This window comes from Corythoichthys intestinalis, chromosome 12, assembly GCF_030265065.1.
Source record: "Corythoichthys intestinalis isolate RoL2023-P3 chromosome 12, ASM3026506v1, whole genome shotgun sequence".
NCBI lineage: Eukaryota > Metazoa > Chordata > Actinopteri > Syngnathiformes > Syngnathidae > Corythoichthys > Corythoichthys intestinalis.
This window is the reverse complement of record NC_080406.1, coordinates 49,397,276-49,415,306: the sequence shown is the minus strand read 5'-3', so window position 1 is coordinate 49,415,306 and position 18,031 is coordinate 49,397,276. Positions and strand designations below refer to the sequence as shown.

General features: G+C 40.9%; 1 protein-coding gene across 4 annotated transcripts in view; it reads left to right on the top strand.

Moving 5' to 3' along the window:
• gli2a (GLI family zinc finger 2a) overlaps positions 1 to 18,031 on the top strand; it is a 153,560-nt gene that overhangs the window by 75,100 nt on the left and 60,429 nt on the right. Inside the window, exons 3-5 of one of the 4 annotated variants that reach the window (XM_057852013.1) lie at positions 6,131 to 6,236; positions 15,972 to 16,177; positions 17,072 to 17,221. In XM_057852013.1, coding sequence (XP_057707996.1) covers positions 6,131 to 6,236; positions 15,972 to 16,177; positions 17,072 to 17,221 — 462 coding nt within the window. Of the gene's footprint in view, positions 1 to 6,130; positions 6,237 to 15,971; positions 16,178 to 17,011; positions 17,222 to 18,031 lie in introns of all 4 variants that reach the window. The other 3 variants (XM_057852012.1, XM_057852011.1, XM_057852014.1) reach the window with 3 other exon arrangements.

Below are 18,031 nucleotides of genomic sequence, written 5' to 3'. Positions count from 1 at the left end.
TCTGGAACAAGTTACCTGAAGGTCTGAAGTATGCTCAAACTGTTAGCTCCTTTAAATCAGGGCTAAAACGCTTTTGTTTAGCACTGCATATCCATAACTGCCTATATTATTCAATCTATTTACCATTCTATTCCTCTTGTGCTTTTAACTCCATTGCTGATTTAAATAGTTTTTTTTTCTATTCGTGATTAAATGCGATTTTTATGTATAATTTTATTTCCTGTTTCAATCCTTTTTTTTATGTTCTATTGACTTAATGTGATTTTTATGATCTTCATGTAATGTAAAGCACTTTGAATTGCCTTGTTTTGAATTGTGCTATATAAATAAATTTGCCTTTCCTTGCCTTAGTGAGACAACAGCTTTTATTGGCGAAACAATTATTTGCAGGGAAACTTGACAGCTGTTACACGAGAAAAATACAGAGCTCAAACACACTCTCTACACAGTTACGTGGCCAAAAAAACCCCAAAAAACAACTGGAGACAAAATGGCGGATTAGGCTTCGGCGTCGTAAAGTCGAAATCACGTAAGTCGAGTATGTCATAACCCGAGGACTACCTGTTTATATATTTATATGTATATATTTATATATAGTATTTTATTAATTAAATTATATTAGTATTATCTTTCATATACTGAATAATTTCTTTGCTGTTTAAAGTGAGAAAAAAAATTAGGGCTGTCAAACGATTAAAATTTTTAATCGAGTTAATTACAGCTTAAAAATTAATTAATTAATTAATCGCAATTAATCGCAATTCAAACCATCTATAAAATATGCCATATTTTTCTGTAAATTATTGTTGGAATGGAAAGACACAAGATGGATATATACATTCAACATACGGTACATAAGGACTGTATTTGTTTATTATAACAATAAATCAACAAGATGGTATTAACATTATTAACATTCTGTTAAAGCGATCCATGGATAGAAAGACTTGTAGTTCTTAAAAGAAAAATGTAAGTTAAAGAAATTTTATATTAAAACCCCTCTTAATGTTTTCGTTTCAATAAAATTTGTAAAATTTTCAATCAAAAAATAAACTAGTAGCCCGCCATTGTTGATGTCAATAATTACTTACACAATGCTCATGGGTGCTGAAGCCTATAAAATCAGTCGCACCCAAGCGCCAACAGAGGGCGGCAAAACTGTCATTTAAATTTGTCTGAGCGTGGCATCTGCGTTAATTGCGTCAAATATTTTAACGTGATTAATTTAAAAAATTCATTAATGCCCGTTAACACGATAATTTTGACAGCCCTAAAAAAACATTTTCGGCAAATAGTAAAATGATTTTTCCTAGATCGAAGCTTTCGTTTCTTGAGGTACCACTGTAACTCTAACAACTGTCCGCACCAATAAGACATTCAAAAAGACATAAAAAGATCAGCTCTGATGTGTTCCAAACAACTTCAAGAGGCTTTCTACTGAAATAGTGTACCCTCTTCTCTTTGACCCTTCCTACCCTCTTCACCAAAGATGTGACAGGCCATGCAAAGCATCCGGTGTTATTCACCGAGTGCCCAAATGTCTAGTCCCAAACCAAACTCACACCCCTTTTTCCATGCTCTTATTTGCACTCATTCATTTATGGGGTGCCTCTCTTGGCTTTGTACACGTGTTGACTCAACATTGGTGGAGTGTCTCACATACAAGAGCCTATGGCTGTCATCCAGTGACAAAGACCTTGATGGAAACACAGGGTCTTTGACCTATTGAGCCTTAAAAAAAGTGTAGGCGAGAGGGGTTTTACATTACGGGTTTGATGGGTAATTTCATTGGAGTATAAACCTTTTGTAAACAATTGTTTAAAGGGAAAAAGACAACACATGGTAGGCTTATTGGACACTCCAAATTCTCCATCGGTGTGAGTGTGAAGGGTTATTTGTCTATTTGTGCTCTGCAATTGGGTGGCAACCAGTTCAGGGTGTACCATCCCATATAACAATCTGGCAGTGGTAACAAGAGTTCATTGACGATGAGAGGGAGTGGCAGATAGTGTGCAAAGATTCCGACGAGCAGTTTGGTGATAGAACAGGTGAATGGGCAGGCAGGTGTTCTGGCAGGCAAGCAGTACACATGATCTAGGAGGAACAAAAACAAAAATGAGCTCAGTATCAGGATTACAAGATTCTTTGTTATCTTAAAGTCATGTTGGTGAGTTTTAATTAAGCTGCTAACGATGAGCGGCACCTGGTCCCAGGCTCAACCATCTGTGTAATCAAGGCAGTGACACAAATACACAAACACAAGGAAGGGCTCAGTTAAATAATAGTATTCAAACATTGAAACATTTACAGCAACACAGAATAAATGCTTTCTCCCTCCTTTGGCTGTTTTTCAAAAATTTGGGAAATTACTTAACTTGCAGAAAAGCCAGATCACTTCAATACATCCGCCATTTTATTAATGCTCAGTTGAATAACTTGTTTAGCAGTAGAGATGTCCCGATCGATCGGGATGCCGATCGATCAGGTTCGATCACGTCCTTTTCAAAGTATCGGGAGCAGCAAAAAAATATCGGTCATGCCTTTTTTTTTATATATATACTGTATATTTTTTAATTAAATCGTTTACTAATTGTATTTAACGTTACAGACATAATATGTTACACTCATCCAGAGTCTTTAATTTAGGCTTAAGGTAGGGTTATCAAATTTATCCCAATAACGGCGGTAATTAATTTTTTAAAAAATGTATCACGTTAATATATTTAATGCAATTACTGCATGCGTTGCACGAGCCACTCACGCATTGTCAAGCTCAATCTGTAAAGGCGCCGTTTCACCTATATAGAGGGATAAAAGGCAGCGTAAAATGAGTAGAGTGAATTTTGGATGCCTTTGGAGCCTTTTTTTAATTGGCTGAAGCCTTACAATCCCTCTCCCTATGATTAGAAATATCATGGGAAGCAATGTGGGGAAGCTAGGTAGCAATTAATCTTTTTCTGAACACCACATGTTATTTCCCTACGCAGAGAAGATATATCAATTGGTAGCACTAGACACAGTCATGGTTCCACTTCCCATCATGCATTGGGGAATGGCTAAAGTATCATTTACTGAAAGCTCAACAAATAAACTAGATGGCAATATTTAGTCACAATATACAAAGTCACAAGTCTTTATATCCATGGATCCCTCTCACTGAAAGAATGTTAATAATGTAAATGTCATCTTGAGGATTTATTGTCATAATAAACAAATACAGTACTTATGTACTGTATGTTGAATGTATATATTCGTCCGAGTTTTATTCATTTTTCTCTTCATGCATTGCCAAAATGTATATGATCGGGAAAAATTATCGGGAATGATTGGAATTTAATCGGGAGCTAAAAAAAGCAATCGGATCGGGAAATATCGGGATCGGCAGATACTCAAACTAAAACGATCGGGATCGGATCGGGAGCAAAAAAACATGATCGGAACAACCCTATTTAGCAGCCATGAAGTGACTTCAAAACGCAGTTATGATTTTGAATAAAGCACATACCATAAAAATTTCCGTACGCCGAGATGTCATGTCCTGAATCCTGCGTGTTCTCATGTTTAATGTCGCAGCGGATGCCAGCCTTCAGGGTTCGCGCTGTTGTGACGTCACACGTTGACTTAAATTTCAGATTTTTAACGCGTCCGGTCTACACGGTCTGCCCCGGACCAGTGCGTAACCTATCTTTTGGACTGTCAGATTGATGGCGCACTGACGTTCAGCGGGCGTGACTGCTATGTGAATCTGGCGAGCTGAGGCTGGATCCAGCACGGAGTCACCTGCTATTTGGGCCGCCTCCTGCCCTTAGTTAGGATAAAGGATAATGGAAAATCATACACGGACTTATACTTACATATTCTAATATCCTCAAGTTTGAAGTATTTCTCTTGTTTTGTCATTTGTAATCTGCTCCCTGAAATTTCATCGAGCCAGCAGGTCTTGGGCAATAGACATTTAAAATTTCCTATTCTCTTTGATCGGCTGCACGCCCTGCAGCAAAGGACGGAGAGGTTCACCGTTGTATTAAATTTGAATCCCATTCACATAATATTTCAAATATATTATTTCTAGAACAACCATGAAAAAATGAGGATGCAAACTTGAAGCACGGCTCCTCACAATCAGTGAACCTTTTCCGTCACGTGACATACTATGTAGTGCTGCAACACTTAATCGATTAACTCTAGTAATTTGATTAGAAAAAAATCTTCTAATCAAATTTTGCTCATTCAAGAATTTGTTTCATTAGAGTGGTGTTGTAATGGTTTGTTTTGAAAGTGTTTGCATTTACTTTTATTGATTTGCATGGATACACTGCTCTCTAGTGGCCAGGGCCGGCCCAGCCTATACGCAGACTATGCAGCTGCTTAGGGCCCCTGACCACTTGGGCGCCCCCAATCTGGCAATTTTTTTTTTTTTTTTTTTTACTACAGTTTGCTTTATTTGACTTTTGTGAGTTTTGATACTTGATTACAAGCTTTAAAAAAAAATAAAAGTCTTCCTTAACTTCTTTCTTTCCTCTTTTAGAAAAAGGTTTGGCGCTATCTATTGTAAGTACTGACAATCATTTGGGGGGAGAAGTTTTAAGTATACAGTGCAACAAAATCTGATTAATATACAAAATATGGACGTATGGGTTGGATTGCATGTATGGTATACTGTGACGAAATGGTGGGCCAAAAATACGGGCCCCTTTGCATTATTTTGCTTAGGGCCCCCAAATGGCCTGGGCCGGCCCTGCTAGTGGCATAACTCAGCCAACATGGCTGGGTCCAGCTGCTCCCTGTTTCAGACCAACATAAAGTCGTAAATTTTTGCTTGAGCTCTTTTATGTATTCGTAATTTAGTTTTGAAGTATATTTAGAATTTTTGGGTGGAAATATATGTTTGAACGATTTGTTAAACGTATTGAAAAAAAAAAAATAGCATTTTATAGCATTTAAGCTAGCGGACTTCTGCTATGCAAGTTAGCCAATTGTTCTTTTGTCGTACTTCGATCCTCATTTAGTATATTTTTTTACTGTTTGTGGCTAAACTCAGGTATTTAAAAAAAAAATTTTTTTTTAATTCATTTATTGCTCCGGTGAAATGAAAGTGCAACTCTGCATAGTTTGATAAAAAAGGAATTTTATTTTGTATTTGCATTTAAGCTATTTTGAAATCGCAATATTAGCAGCCTTTGTTTTACGTCTCCTAAAATGTATTCAACAACACATAAAATGTTCCTAATCCAATTACTCAATTATTTGAACTAACTAAATGATAGCTTAATCAATTATATAAATAATCGATACCTGCAGCCCTAATACCATGAAACAAAACAATAATGAAAATAGTGGAAAGCTAAGGTAAACAATAGCCAATATTCCAGGAAGTGGTAGTCCAACACAAGGGCAAACATTTAATCAATGCCAGTACACTTTTAGCCAATCAGATGTGAGTAGCCCAGACTATACCGTTTCTCGTAATGTTATCAGAGGTTTAAGAATTTAACCATTGGCATACTTTAACACTTTGAGCAACTGTCTTTTATACTTGTATGGATGTTGTCTTGCACTTTAAGCACACATAAAAAAAAAAAAAATCTAAATCTCAGGAATTACTAAAAATTACACATAATAATGTTATTTTATTTTAAACTGAATGCATATATTTTTTTTCTTTTAATGTATGTTTTTTTTTCTCTCTCTTAAAACTGAAAATAGAACACTAAGAACAGACAATAGAACTTCTTTCGCTGCAGCTGTAATCACGACCAGTAATGAGCATCAGCTGTGTGTTGTTGTAATGAGTATTCCCATAATCCAACAGATCATTTTATGGCAGGAAATTGTGTTTGTGCAGTTGTTGTCTCACGCATAAAAACACTTTCATTGCTGTGTAAAATCTGTGTTGGTATTATTGGATACAAAAAGCCATTAATTAACTAGACTTCAGCAGGCATAAGGCACCAGCAGTCTAGAAGGTACACATTACTTACGAGTTACAGGAACAGTAAAACGGTAGTCACATCTCAAACTGTGGTGAAGTCACTTCCTTGATATTAAACATTGTCTAGATGGTGTTATTTAGTTCTACCTTTTGCAGTCAGTTTTTTCCTTAATATTGATCTACTCTGTTCATTTGCAGGTGTCCACCATATCTTCCCGACATTTCACACACCCATCCCGATCGACATGAGACATCATGAAGGACGGTACCATTATGAACCTCACCCGTTGCACGCTATGCATGGGTAAGTTTCATGCTTTATCCATACTTGCTGTTAGGTGGATTCTAACAAACTTCTGCCTGCCCCTTTTTGGTGTGTATTTTTACTCGAGGTGCAGTTCTACCTCGACATACGATCGCTTCAACACACGATTTTTTCGACATTCGGAGTAAAATATGACTCGCCATTTTTTTTCTACCTCCGACGACATGCTCGAAATACAACGATTTATGCCAGTGCCACATTTTCTTTGTTATCCCGCGAGACGGACGCATGGCGGGTTTCCTGTGAGAGAAATCAACATAGGTTTTCTTACCATTGAAATGAAGATGGAAACGATAGAAAAATATGAGCCTGGTGTGCGCGTCTGTGAACTGGCACGACGATACAGCTGTAGAATGTGTACAGTCTCAACGGGCCTCCTCTGACCTTCGTGACAATTATTACTATTGTAACATCGCCAAAGAAATCGCCAGCTTCGTCAGGTTTTCAATCATTTCAGAACTTGTGCAAGACAACGCCTACTGTCCGCCGCTGCTGACGCCTAACAACAGAACATGGAAAGTGAAAGTTAAAACTCTAATTCAATATGTCCAAATACAGTTGGTCTTCAGTCAAATACGCGCTCCTCATGGCGTAGGCATGACCTCAGGTCTCTTAAGTCATTACCAATTGTCGCGGTCTGCAACGACATTTCATTCACCTGCCCCGACAGTTCCGTCACCTGGCGCAAGGTAGCATCCACTTCTCCATCCTTCCTAGGACTGAACCGTGAGTCCTCGGACCCAGTTCTCGATCGGAGCCTCGACGCGGTTCCCAATCCCTTGAATCGCACCGTTTGATCAGTGGTCAAATTGTTGATTTCCTTGAAAGCTGCAGTCTTGGAAACTTTCCGGTAGAGCAGGGCACCTCCTAAGCCAAGCAGAAGGAACCCCACAACCGTCACGCCAAACAGCCAAATATCCTCGATATCTTCCACAGATAGGACAGTAAGACACGCCGGCTTCCAGTGATCCCATGAATCTCTCACATATCCAGCGGCGAAGGTCCCGTCTCGGCAAGACGGCTCTCCTGGTGCACCGTGTCTTGTTGAAAAAAAAATCTTGTCAATTGCGCTGAGAGACCAGCTAATCTGATCTGTTTTCGTATGAGAGACCAGCACAGTTGATCAACAGAGGAAATACAAAAAAAGCAGACAGACTAGACTCACGAAGATAGCAGCAAGCAGGAGCAGGGAGGAAACACGTCCGCCCCCGTCCGATTTTTATTTATATTTTATTTGTTTTCATCTGTGTAATTGCTATTTGCAGTAGTGCCAGCAGTATTTATGAAGAATTTAGTGTAGGTTTTCGGGCTGTGGAACGAATTAATGGAATTATAATGTATTCTTATGGGAAAATCCTGCTCAACATACGACCATTTCGACATACAAACCAGGTCCTGGCCTATTTTCTGGCAGTTACTAAATCAGTAACCGTATTATAATCCATTCACAACTGTGTGTTTTTGGCACTGTTTATTTGAATTATTTTTTTGTCTTTTAATCAAGAGGTCGACGTTACTCATTTACCAGATTCAGCAGCTCAATATTAATCTCAGTCATGTGTAAATAAAAAAAATTTTAAAAATTGGTCCTTCAAGCTACTTTTTTCAATTATAATGAACATTTTACATTCTTTTGGGATGTCGAATGGTTTATGCTGCAACAATTTTTTATGTTTACTTTTGTGGAAAAGCCCACTGTGGATGACTAATGTGCTTGAAGACACAAGGGTTTTTCAGAAGAAAAAAGATTGTTAAGATTTAAGATTTTCTAAGATGTTTTGATTTTTCATTCATTATCCATACCTATTATCTCTATAAGGGTCACGCGGGTGCTGGAGTCTGTCCCAGATGACTAGGGGCAGGAAGTTGCCAGCCAGTCAGAGGGCTCAAACAGTGAAACAACCAGTCACGCACATATTAACCCCCACGGACAATTTGGAATCTGGATAAAACTCACACAGGCCCAGCCGCCCAGGGAGGGCATGCATACTCCACACAGTGCGTCCCAGTGTTGTTTTCGTCAGCGCTGATGATAACAAAAATATTTTGTCAACGAACGATTTTTTTCATGACGATGACGGGACGATGACGGGCTAACAACGTGTCTTGGGAGACTAAAACATAACGAGACGGATGCCAGTTTTCGTCTGACGAGACGAGAACGACATGAGAATTCGCCATAGTTTCCGTCATAAGTTCACAATGTGTGACATTTTCTTATCGTATGTGTAGTTAGCATGCATCGTAGTCGTATCGTTGTTTGGTTGTGTCACTCATGTAACGTGCTGTAAGACTTTTGTATGATCTTTAGCCTACTGTATTTTCTGACCTTTGTGTTGTCTCAGGCCCTCTGATGTTTTGCATGAAAATACAACAAAACAAATGTGCTTATATTGTTTTGTAAAATTGAATGTTTCTTTTTACACAAAAAACACCCAATTATCACCTTCATCCAGCTGTTCTCCCTCTGAGTGTTAAATACGACTATAGCTTGCTAAAAAGGGCTGGATGTCTGCATGGCACTTGGTCATAGACTTCACCAGCTGTCGACTGCTTTGTGGTTAATAGGTTCTTATTCCTATCAGACATCAAAAACAGTATGTTGGCATCCAATGTAATGAGGGCCCTAGGCGATTGTTTCCGAGTTGTCATTAAGCAAGATGACTGTGTTACCTGCTGTTTTGTTACCGTTGTTACCAAGGTTGCTGCTCCGCTAAACACTGATTTTAGAGCATCATGTAGGGACTAAATAGTCCAACATTCCTCCTAAAGCCAGATTTGCTGTCCAACATTTTGTATCCATTAAAACTCCACACTATGGTTGTGGAACGTAATTCCAGAATTATCTGCCCGATTAGTTTAATCAGATTTCAGCAATAGAAATATGTATTATCTGCATAACAGTGAAGGCCTTAGGTGTTAACGGGCTGGTCTGCTTCTACGTCAGGGTGACGCCGTAGCCACGCTGTCAATGGCATACCCTGCTTGGACCCTGGCCTGTAGCCAGACGTGAGCCTCCCAAAAATCCTGACTACGCGTCGCTGTGAGACGTTGCTACGTGAACAGCAAGGAAAGTGATAAACGTAGTTGATTTTTTTCTTTTATCACAGACAAACGTTTTAGGTTTTTTTATTTACCTGACATGTTTCTGCGGGTACTTCCGCCTTCATCAAAGTGTGGACTATCACAGGGTCAGGCCTTTCTGTGTAGGGGTGGGAACCTCTTGGTGCCTTACGATACGATTTGTGATACAAAGGTCACGATAACGATGATCTCACTATATGGCGATACAACGATTATCGGTACATTGGTCAGGAAATCATTCTACAAAACAACTAATAAACGGAAAAAGAAATCATCTTCATCCTTCTGCTGTAAGTTTATCACTACTAGACGTCCAATCCATTTGAACCGGGAGGGTGACAGGGAATAAACTCCTCCCACTGCATACAGGCCCATCCCACCTGTATGGCCATCAGTGGCAGCCAATGCCAGGCAACAAGGTAATTTTGGGCCATTTCAGGTCATTACCTGTTGATTTCCAGTCACTTCCTGTTGATTTTAGGACATTTCAGTGTCACTTCCTGTTGATTTTGGGGCATTTTATGGGTTACTTCCTGTTCTGTAACCCAAAATCAACAGGGAATGAATCGGCAGTGACTCATACTCAACAGGAGGACCTGTAAATGCCCCGAAAATTGGAAAAAGTGACTGTGAATGCTCTGGTTTCCAATGAACGAACATTAATTCGCCCTTCCCGTTATGAATAAATTGGGTGTCGAGGACAGTCAATGGCAGCCATAGAGTTAACTAAGACACTATTATGGTGGAGGATTTTGGTAGCAACTTGTTGGTTCCTTTCTTTTGTTTTAAACATTGACACCTTTTTAGAACGATATCTCGGTATGAGCATATCGATTACCTTTTGGAATGCAAAGTATCCCGATATATCACTTTTTAGATATTTTGTCACACTCCTATTCCTGTGGCGAGTTTGCATGTTCTCTTGCATGGGTCTTCGCCGGGTACTCTGGTTTCCTCCAACATCCCAAAAACATCCCTCGTACGTTCCTAAAGGCTCGGGATGTTGTGGGGCTGTCGTGGCTGACACGCCCCTAAAACATCGCGTGGACATTGGGGACAGTGCCTCTGGATTGGCAGACCGGGGTTGTGGTCCCCCTTTTCAAGGAGGAGGACCAGAGGGTGTGTTCCAATTATATAGGGATCACACTCCTTAGCCTTCCCGGTAAAGTCTATTTAGGAGTGCTGGAGAGGAAGGTACTTCGGGAAGTCGGATCTCGGATTCACGAGGAGCAGTGTGGTTTTCGTCCAGGCCGTAGAACAGTGGACCAGCTCTACACCCTCGGCAGGTCTTCGAGGGTGCATGGGAGTTCGTCCAACCAGTCTACATGTGTTTTGTGGACCTGGAGAAGGCGTTCGACCGTGTTCCTTGGGAAGTCCTGTGGGAGGTGCTCCTGGAGTACGGGGTACAGAGCCCCTTGGTAAGGGCTGTTCTGTCCCTGTATGACCGGTGTCAGAGTTTGGTACGCATTGCCGGCAGTAAGTCAAATTTGTTCCCAGTGAGGGTTGGACTCCGCCAAGGCTGCCCTTTGTCACCAATTCTGTTCATAGTTTTTATGGACAAAATTTCTAGGCGCAGCCGAAGTGTTGAGGGGTCCGGTTTGGTGACCTCAGCATTGCATCTGTGCTTTTTGCAGATGATGTGGTGCTGTTGGCTTCATCAAGCCGTGACCTCCAACTCTCACTGGAGCGGTTCGCAGTCGAATGTGAAGCGGTTGGGATGAAGATCAGCACCTCCAAATCCGAGACCGTGGTCCTCAGTCGGAAAAGGATGGAGGGCCCTCGTGGATGAGATCCTGCCCCAAATGGAGGAGTTCAAGTATCTTGGGGTCTTGTTCACGAATGAGGGTTGGAGGGAGCGGGAGATCGACAGGCGGATCGGTGCAGCATCTGCAGTAATGCGGACTCTGCACTGGTCTGTCGTGGTTAAGAAGGAGCTGAGCCAAAAGGCGAAGCTCTCGATTTACCAGTCAATCTACGTTCCTACTCTCACCTATGGTCATGAGCTGTGGGTCGCTGGAGAGACTATGTCTCTCGGTCGGCCTGGGAAAGCCTTGGGATCCTGCTGAAGGAGCTGGTTGAAGTGACTGAGGAGAAGAAAGTCTGGGCTTTCCTGTTAAAGCTGCTTCCCCCGCAACCCGACCCCGGAGCAAGCGGAAGATGATGGATTCGAGAATGGATGGATGGATCCCAAAAACATGCAGTGTAGGCTAATCGAAAAATTGTCCCTTGATATTAGTGTGTGCGTGAATGGTTGTTCGCTTCCATGTGCCCTGCAATTGCCTGGCAACCGATTCAGGGTGTACCCCGCCTACTGCCCACAGTTAGATGGGATATGGACCAGCAACTTCGTGACCCTCGTGAGGATAAGTGGCTCGGAAAATGAATGAATGAATGAATGAATGAATGAATATTTATTTTTAAATGAAGTGATATGGCCGGACAGTTTTCGTTTTTGCTTGCGTCATCACAGGGATTTGGTATAACATTGGCACTTAAAAATCTTTATGTAAATTTACGTCAGCAATATAATTAACCCCTTAAAAAAAAAAAAAAAATACACTGTTATGAGTAGACAACGGCTTTCAAGGATTCACTTTAAGCAAATGCATGGAGTGGAAGATTTCTAAGATTTATGGGGGTATAAGTAGAGAATGTACACATACAGTTTGTTGACAATCATATACAGTTTTAGGACACTTTAAGCAATGTCTGGCTTGCTCTAGAGCAGGAGAGTCAGCTGTCCACTTCCTCATTTATTAATTCTCTTATAGTGAATGTATAAAGAAGCTATGAAATCGCGCTCTGCCAGCAATGTCATGTTACGTATGATCACTGGTATGCTCTTACTTATTATTTATTGGCCCAACAAGCTGCGCCATGTCCAAATGACATTTTACTCATAGCAAAGTTTTAACAATGGAACACCTGAGCTTCGGATTATGTGGAAGTCAAAGACAAATAGCAATTATCGTGTTCAAAGCATGACAAACAGGATTACTCTCACTCGCTCATTCTCTTTGTCACTCTCTTCCTTCTCTCTGTCATTCTTTGCGGTAGGAAGAATTTATATTTTTAAATGGCAAGTTGATGTCCATTCTCAAGTTTATAGATTTATTGATTTATTTTAGTATAGAACAAGAAACCACCCATTGTTTTGAGGTATGGTGGATGTTACTAAAAATGGAAACTACTGATTTAGAGAATACTGCTTTACAAGGGCTCTGAGTTCCTCAAACTGCTGCCCATTCATCCTCTGGGAGCCTCAGGAATTTACACAGACTTCAAGTAACATCTTGTCAGAAAGGGTGGATCAACAAAGCTTCAATAATGGCTTCTACCAGACAAGACTATTATTTAAAGCCTCCTAACAGGCAGTTGTAAATGTCGCATACCCAATTTATTTCTTATGGGTGATTCACTCCAGTTTGGTTTAGGTTTCCAAATAGTATGCATCTGTTTAAGAAAACTTTGCTCCGCTGTGTGGATCTGTACAACGTTGTCATTTACTGACCTTGGCCTTTACTTGACCGTATCATTGAATGATATTGTTCATAAAATATGTTTTTATAAATAGCTAAAGTAACTTACTTGTATACTGTCCTATAATCTTAAATTTATTCAAATTATTTTAGACATTGCATTGAGACAGAGATGGTTCAAGTTAAGCATAGGCCTTTAGTCAGACAACCAAGCTCTGGTCTGAGGAGGTGGTGTCAAACTTTCTGGATATGTATACAGCTTTGATTTGGACCAAAGGAAGTGTGTTTTTGTATACGGGGTGAATGTTTCTTCTCACCTCTCCCCTCTCATTCAAGACAGAGGGCTCCTTATAGTTGTTTGTAGTGGAAGAGTGGGACCGATGGCAGAAAGTTGGCTCTTAGACAAGGCCGACAGTCTGCAAACGCTTACTGGAAATGGAACAAGAGCCAAGACTCTTGGTTCATTGGCCCAACCTGAAGTGGGGAGGGCTTTGTTGCTGCCGGTTAGCGTCTGTAAAAGGATGGGTCAATGAGAGACTGAGTACAGCAGCTGATGAGTCGAGAGGCTGCTCTTTCGGCCTAACTTTCTGTGTCACGGTAAATACTTCACTGAAATGTGCTGCATCCCTGCTGATTATTTTATTATGTTTTTGTTCCGGTTTGATTAAACCTAAATAGTTAAGGCAACTGATAAAAGATTCCATGTACAATGGCGACCTTGTAGCACAAGTAAATCCCCATTCAACAAACTGTTCAATACGAGTGGGAACCTCTTGGTACCTCACGATACGATACGCGATACAAAGCTCACGATAATGATGATCTGACGAAACGGAGATACAACGATTATCGATACATTGTTCAGGAAATCATTCTAGGATTTTCTACAAACAACTAATAAACAGAAAAACAAGTTTCTGCTGTGAATTGGAATGAGTTTATCACTAGACGTCCAATCCATTTGAGCTTGGAGGGTGGCAGCGAATGATAATTTGTTAATTCGCTGCCATCCCTCCCACTTCAAACGGATTGAACATCTATGGCCGTCAGTGGCAGCCAATGCCAATGAGGTAATTTTGGGCCATTTAAGGTCATTTATCTGTTGCTTTTCAGTTGCTTCCTGTTGATTTTGGGGTATTTCATGGGTTACTTCCTGTTTATTTTGAGTTACAGAACAGGACGTGACCTGGGAATCACCCAAATGAATAGACAGAGACTCAAACTCAACAGGAAATAACCCTTAAACGCCCCGAAAATGGACCGAGTGACTGTGAATGCTCTGGTTTTGAATGAACGAACGTTCCCAGTCTAAATGGATTGGCCGTAGAGTACGTCAACGGCAGCCTTACAGTTAACTGAAACACTATTATGGTGGAAGATTTTGGTAGCAACTTGATGGTTCTTTTTTTTTTTTTTTTTTTTAAACATTGACACCTTTTTAAAACGATATGTCGATTCTTGGCGAGCATATTGATAACCTTTTGGGATACAAAGTATCACGATATATCACCATTTCGATATTTTGTCACACCCCTACTGTTCAATGTGATGTACACAAATTGAGCACAAAATAAAACACAAAATAAATACAATCACAAAAAATAGGACATCTTTCTTGCCAATCAAAATCTACCATCCACCCATCCATCCATCATCTGCTGCTTAATCCGGGGTCGGGTCACGGGAGCAGCAGCTTTAACATGGAAGCCCAGACTTCCCTCTTCTCGCCACTTCAACCAGCTACTCCGGCGGGATCCCAAAGCATTCCCAAGCCAGCCAGTCGAGAGACATAATCTCTCCAGCGTGTACTGGGTCGTCCCCGGGGCCTCTTTTCGGTGGGGCATGCCCAGAACACCTCTCCAGGGAGGCGTCCCGGAGGGCATCCGAACCAGATGCCTCAGCCACCTAAGCTAGCTCCTCTCAACGCAGAGGAGCAGCCTGCACTGAATCCCTCCCGGATGACCGGGCTTCTCACCCTATCTCTAAGAGAGAGCCCGGGCACCCCGCGGAGGAAACTCATTTCGGCTGCTTGTATCCGGAATCTTGTTTTTTCAGTCATGACCCACAGCTTGTGACCATAGGTGAGGGTAGGAACGTAGATTGACTAGTAAATCAAAAGCTTTGCTTTTTGGCTCAGCTCCTTTTTCACCACAACGGACTGATATAAAGTCCGCATCACTGCAGATGCTGCACCAATCCACCTGTCGCAGCTGCCAGTGTTGTACTGTAAATGTAACGTTTGTGTTGTTTTTTTTCATACAAAGTAGTTCCCTACACATAGCATCCAGGAGTTGATGCTTAAGTTATTTATATATTGTCAGCAATGAGTGAGAAGAGCATGACTACAATCTGCTTTGACCCGAATGAGGCCAATGGGGTCAGCAATCAAAGTGTGCATATCCCCATTTTGCTCGAACAGGAAACTTTACGTAGTTGAAATAGAAATGCTGTAGTTAAGTTTCTTACTGAGTTTTATAGTGTTGTTTTGTAGCACTATGTAGAGCAAGAAGCACCAACATAGTGCCACAGGCATCAGGTAGCCCCAACGACTACATAGGTAGGCTTCGTTTGTTCTGGAAATAGCTCACCAGTGATGGTACATTGTGATTCATCTCGACAACAAGACAGACTGGTCTATACAGGCTGAAAGCCATCTACCATACAAGAAAGGACATAACAGCCTCCTTTCCAGGCGGAGGCTCAGGGCTTTTGTTGTGAGCTGGGACATGTTGTACCGTTTTTTCCCCCGTCCGTAGTAGCCCGCACGAAATTTTTGGGGTGGTCTTTTGGGAGGGTTGTATGATCCTGAGAGACAAGAACTGTCTGGATAAGATGATCATGAGTTGTGTCTCTGGGATGGAAGGGTTGTGTACACTCTGGAATGTGGACTTTCATTCATGGCATTCTGGATAACACTCGGCACCCGCAATTGCAGTGACGGGTCCTCTCGCTACAGTGCAGCACGGAACAATTCAAGAAATTGTTTGTTACTGTTGCTGTAAGACTGTGTATTATTCCAGTTTGCAATGTGCAGGTTTGGTTACTATTGTTAGTGACTTTTAACGAGGACTAAATGTGTATTTGTGGCACACAATAGGGAAAAAGCTTTGAAAATGCTGACTAAAATGGTCTGGGTTTCCTCTCCCCGCAGAGCTCCGGGACTTAGTGGCAGTCCAGTAATCTCAGATATCTCCTTGATTCGTCTGTCACCTCATGCACAGACTGGGCCGGGTGAGTCGCCGTTCAGCCCTCCACATCCCTACGTCAGCCCCCACATGGAGCATTACCTAAGATCAGTACATGGAAGCCCCACACTCTCCATGATCTCTGCAGCACGAGGACTGAGCCCTGCCGAAGGTGAGAAACATCATCCCCTCTGTAGTATTGTCTGACAAAAATAAAAACATTAAAATAAATTTGCAAAAACAACACCAGGAATATCTTTTGGATCACACATGCTGAAATCTTTTAATAGGACCCCATCATGCATTCATAGGACGTCTTCTTTTGTCACACATAAATACACAATATTATACTAGGGAGCACAGTTTTTTATGTTTTAGGTCTGACATATATTTTTAAACTAAATTTTGGGTGTGGAGTTACATTTTGACGCGGATGTGCTATGACACTTTATTCTAGTACGGCAAAAAAGTATGTCCCCCGAGGGCACATGCACCACTCCCCGCAACCCACTATTTGGGAAGTACTGGTTTACATTGACTGACACTGGGCTGGTATCGAAGTGTGTCAACAACCCAGTAATGGCGGCCACAACTTGAGCGCGACATCCACATATGTCTACTCTAAGTGGATCACTACTGTTGAATCACAGATATTTTTGTGCTGTTACCACAAAATGCGTGCAGAGGCAATAGAGTTTTGAAGGGCAAAGCGATGACAAGCATTATCTGCTGGTGGAGATTTGCCCCCTAATACTTACATAGTTTGACCTCTTTTACTTAAGTAAATCAGTTTTTTCTTCCATCATGTCAAGGACTATCAGTGCACTTCCAATGAGACACATTTAAAAAATAAATAAATAAAGATGAATGAATTAAATATTATGACGAAAACGTGTTTCTGTTATGGAACTGCTCCCTTTCTTTTGTGTTTTAATATAACAATTAGGTTCTGATAAAAATTAATTCATCAGCCATTACCTTAATTTTCTGTTTCCCGTTTCTTTAGCAGTTACCCATGAACACTTAAAAGACCGAGGCCTATTCACTCTTCCTCCACCACCTCCAGGGGCAAATCCCACCGAATACTACCATCTGATGGCCAGTGCCAGCCAGCGAAACCCATATGGCGACCTTTTGATGCAGAGTGGTGTTGCGGCTGCTGCAGCAGCGGCGGCGGCAGCGGCTCATTTACCGGATTACATAAATCCAGTGGATGGTAAGAACAAGCCAATTCAGTTTCAGGTTGTGTTAATGATTTAACCTTTTGAATTATTTATATTACCCTATCAATTATTTGGAGTGTAAGCTTAGAGTGCAGCTTTGCTTTGAAAGTACAAACAGTTAAATGTCATTTGACTAATAGACTTAATTAGAACAATCAAATAAAATTGCACCTATTTTAAATAGGTTTTATTGCTGATATGCAGCATCCCTACCAGGGGTGAAAGTGGCTAGACTTTCTTGCCAGAACTTCCTGACATTAAGGTCGCCACAAGCCAGAATTTTATATATAGGGCGGAAAACACTCAGGTGACTTGAAGTTCTGCTCTGAGACCCCTAATTTGGCAAATTTTCAAAATTGTTCGATATGCACGTGCAATACATCATTGGAAAGCTTAAAATTTCAATTTTCTGGGGGAAGAAAAATTTTAAACAGAAGGGCATTTAAAAAAAAAAAAAAAAAAGTTTTTTAAACAGCAAAACCCTATCTGGAGGTGAAAGCACGCGAGAGCAGAATTACAGACGCCATGACTTTAACGAGATATTTTCACGTACTTACTTTATTTCAATCCAAAAACTCCATGTAGCATGTATCACTGAGTGTCAAGACATAGCTGTGAATGGCCACAGCTTGATTTGGGGGGGATTTTATGGGTGAAACACAGTAATATAACAAGGGTCGCGATGCAGAAATCGCAGACATCAAGGAGTGGTCGACATTTTCTTTTTCATATATTTACCCTTTTAAACTTTTTAATTCTTTGTTTGGATCGACTATCATTTAACATGTAGGAGAAAATGCGAC